At 40.0% G+C, this 3805-nt stretch overlaps 1 protein-coding gene across 1 annotated transcript; it reads left to right on the forward strand.

Annotated features, from left to right (window-relative positions):
- Positions 1-1496: 1496 nt before the first annotated feature.
- Positions 1497-2666, forward strand: LOC124126706 (ankyrin repeat domain-containing protein 50-like). Its single transcript, XM_046490208.2, has one exon. It carries the CDS (start codon positions 1497-1499, stop codon positions 2664-2666), a length of 1170 nt encoding a protein of 389 aa, XP_046346164.2.
- Positions 2667-3805: the final 1139 nt, after the last annotated feature.

The following is a 3805-nucleotide window of genomic DNA, read 5'->3' on the forward strand; positions in this document are numbered from 1 at the left end:
TCTAAACAAGTGATAAACAAGTAAACATCAATATTCTATTGTTGCATCTACGGAATCAATACCAAACTGCCACACCAACAGCTCGGAAAATGCCTGGGTTGAGACCAATCAGTAGCAGAAATGTACGCAACCTGTTGAGGGAGCAAAATATCAGACCGATGTCAAGCAATTCGCCCAGTTTTTCTTTCATGTCTTGTTTGATGTATACAGTATCTGAGGTTCAGAAGACAAGAATGGCGAAGTATGCTGTCCACAGATGAAAGCAGGTTTCATCTTGACAGCTCTGATTGTCGTGCTAGGGTCTACAGGCGTCCAGGAGAAAGTCAGTTTGAGGGTAAAAGTGTGATGGTATTGTGAGGCATCAACTTCCATGGGAGAACTCATCATTGTTAATGGCAATTTAAACGCTACCAGGACGATATGGTTCCAGATCATGTTCTCCCCTTTGTGCAGCAGGATAATGCCCGTCCAAAACGTTGAACGTGTTGTTACAGACTTTTAGAGAAAGCATAACATTGCTTTCCTGCCATGGCAGGCTGTTTATCCGGACCTCTTCCTCACAGAACATGTCTGAAATGAGATGGAAGGACACTTGTACTAGTCCAGACCAATGCCGATTTATGGTGTCAGCTCACTGAAATACCAAGCCTCAGTTTAAAATAAATACCCCACTCAGACACAGTGTACTGACTCCATGCTGAACAGTCTTTGTTTTAGGCTCTCAATGCCGAGCGCCAGACAAGGTAACAACAAGTACCATCATTTAACTTATTTTGGTATGACGCGGCCAGAGATCAAACCCTGGACCTTCCGCTCACTGGGCGGATGCTCTACCACTAGACCACGGACGCGGTTTATATATGCTTTTATAAAAAAAAACTATCTTTAAACTAAAGACGATTTGTGTCTGGTACTTCGTAATTGTCTGTTTTAACCACCCTGAATAAAAAAATGACCCCTTCATAACACCGTGTGGTTGGCACGTCATGATTGAGAGATCTAAATGATTTGATATAGCCCAGTTGCCGATTAGCCCATGTCACCGTTGCAACTCCTCGATCTGCTTGCTTACTTCAACTGCCAAATAAGATTTCCTCAGTTGGGTTCAACAGAAAACATTATGCACTCCCCGTGAAACATCAACGCGTATGCTATTATTAAAAAGCTGAGTTGTACATAGTTTTGCTGCACCACACCGCACAACATCAGTATCACCTGCATTTAAATAAAGCTGCAATGTGATTGAATGTCCAATAATACTTTTCATTCGGTTTATAAGCGGACACCAGTTAATCAATATTTATTGTCATGGTTATTTCTTTCAACAACGAAAATAAGGACGCTTTTTGGTAATTATAAATACCATCGCTTTCTCGCCATCATATGATGTCCTGCAACATCAATCTTGTACCTCTCAAAATGATGTCCAAGATGTGTATCAAGGAAAACTTTGTGTTACAGTACCTTTGTCCTGCGACCTCAATAGTGCCTCCGAGATGGGAGACCTGTCAAGGGTGGAAGTCATCTTGTCCCAGGGAGGGACGGACATAAACTGTAAAGACAAGATTGGTAGGACACCGGTGATGTGGGCAGCTGGCAATGGACATAAAGAGGTGGTTGAGTTACTTGTGAGTAAAGGAGCAAAGGTGTCAATTGTCGATAGATGCGGTAACAGCATCCTTCACTCCGCCGGTCGGGGAGGAGATGTAGAGGTTGTGCAGTATGTCCTTTCACATGACATGGTAGATATCAATGGTAGAGGAAGTTGTAGGAGAACACCGGTGATGCTGGCAGCAGAGAAAGGACATATAGCAATTGTTAAGCTACTTGTGGATAAAGGTGGTGATATGTCACTCGTGGATAAAAGACATGAGAACATCCTTCACTTGGCCTGTTTATGTGGACAGATAGAGGTTGTGAAGTATGTCCTCTCACAGGACATAGTTGACATCAACAGCAGAGGGCGGAAGAGGAAGACTCCTGTTATGCTGGCAGCAAGAAACGGACACAAAGAAGTGGTAGAGTTACTCGTTAAAAAAGGAGCTGATTTGTCACTAGCATATAATGCTGCTGGTAGCAACGTCCTTCACGTGGCCTGTTTTAAAGGCCATGTGGATGTGGTGAAGTATTTGCTCTCACAGGACACAGTGGACGTTAACAGCAGAGGGTGGAAGAAGCGAACACCAATGATGAGGGCAGCAGAAAAGGGACACAAAGAAATAGTAGAGTTACTCGTAAATAAAGGAGCTGATTTGTCACTAGCATATAATACTGCTGGTAGCAACGTCCTTCATTTGGCCTGTTTTAATGGCCATGTGGATGTGGTGAAGTATTTGCTCTCACAGGACACACTGAACGTTAACAGCAGAGGATTAATGAAGCGAACACCGATGATGAGGGCAGCAGAAAAAGGACATAAAGAAGTAGTAGAGTTACTCGTAAGTAAAGGAGCTGATGCGTCACTCGTGGATAAAAGCGGTAACAACATCCTTCACTTAGCCTGTCAGAGGGGACAGATGGAGGTGGTGAAGTATATCGTCTCCAAAGTTATTGTTGACGTCAACGCCAAGAATAAGAAACGTAAAACAGCAGCCAACATAGCATCATCACAGGGACGAGGAGACTTGATGGATCTTCTTGTGTCACATGGTGCTCACATGTCCTAGGTGAAATGTTTGTACAGACATTCATATTCTTACCGACATTGACAAATTGTATATAATCAGACATACCATCATGCTACAGACCATTAATGTGTTGAATGTATAGACATTGGCGTGTCGAATGCATGTACGTGTTACAACATTGACATGTTAAATATATTCATGTTGTTACAGACATTAACTCGTTGAATACATTCGGTTTGTTGCAGACATCGATGTGTTGAATACATTGATGATGCTACGAACATTAATGTGTGGAATGTATAGACATCGATGTCCCCGCCACATCGATGTGTTGATTACATTCATGTTGTTACAGACATTAACTCGTTGAATGTATTCATTTTGTTGCAGACATCGATGTGTTGAATACATGCATGTTGTTACAGATATTAACTCGTTGAATACATTCATTTTGTTGCAGACATCGATGTGTTGAATACATTCAGATTCTTTATTACAGTATAAAGGCCAAAGGCCCATAATACATGCTTGATTTTATTAACATGTACTGCGCTTACTGATGTACAGTGTCAATCATATGCAAGAAAGTTGGTACATGTTTCAAATGTTGACAATAGTTGTTTGACATCGAGACATTATGTTTCAATGAACTATAAATATCACTCATCATTTAAGAGTGCAGTTCCGTGTTGATAAACTTTCTGTAAATACCTCCAAGTATCATGAATAACATAATTATCTGATGACCTAATACTTTTGCAAGAAAGTGTGGTACATGTTCTTTAGCATCATAAATAGTGTGTTTGAATGAACTATAAATATCACACATCCTTTAAAAGTGCAGTTCTGTTTTTATTAACTTTATGTACATACTGACAAATATCATGAATAACATTATAGTTACCTGATGACCTAATACTTTTGCAAGAACGTGTGGTACATGTTTCAAATATTACCAACAGTTGTTTAACGTTATAAATAGTATGTTTGAGTGAACTATAAAAATCACTCATCCTTTAAGAGTACAGCTCTGTTTTTTTAAATACTGACAGGTATCATGAATAACATAATTATATGATGACAGAATACTTAAGCAAGAAAGTGTGGTACATGTTTCAAATGTTGACAACAGTTGTTTAACATTAAACATTATGTTTAAATGAACTATAAATATCACT

The sequence above is a fragment of the Haliotis rufescens genome, unplaced genomic scaffold, assembly GCF_023055435.1.
Source record: "Haliotis rufescens isolate VD_foot unplaced genomic scaffold, xgHalRufe1.0.p SCAF_24, whole genome shotgun sequence".
In the NCBI taxonomy this organism is placed as follows: domain Eukaryota; kingdom Metazoa; phylum Mollusca; class Gastropoda; order Lepetellida; family Haliotidae; genus Haliotis; species Haliotis rufescens.

What these genes read in the sequence shown, in the direction of transcription:
- LOC124126706 (XM_046490208.2), top strand. Translation starts at nt 1,497, where the DNA reads ATGGGAGACCTGTCAAGGGTGGAAGTCATCTTGTCCCAGGGAGGGACG.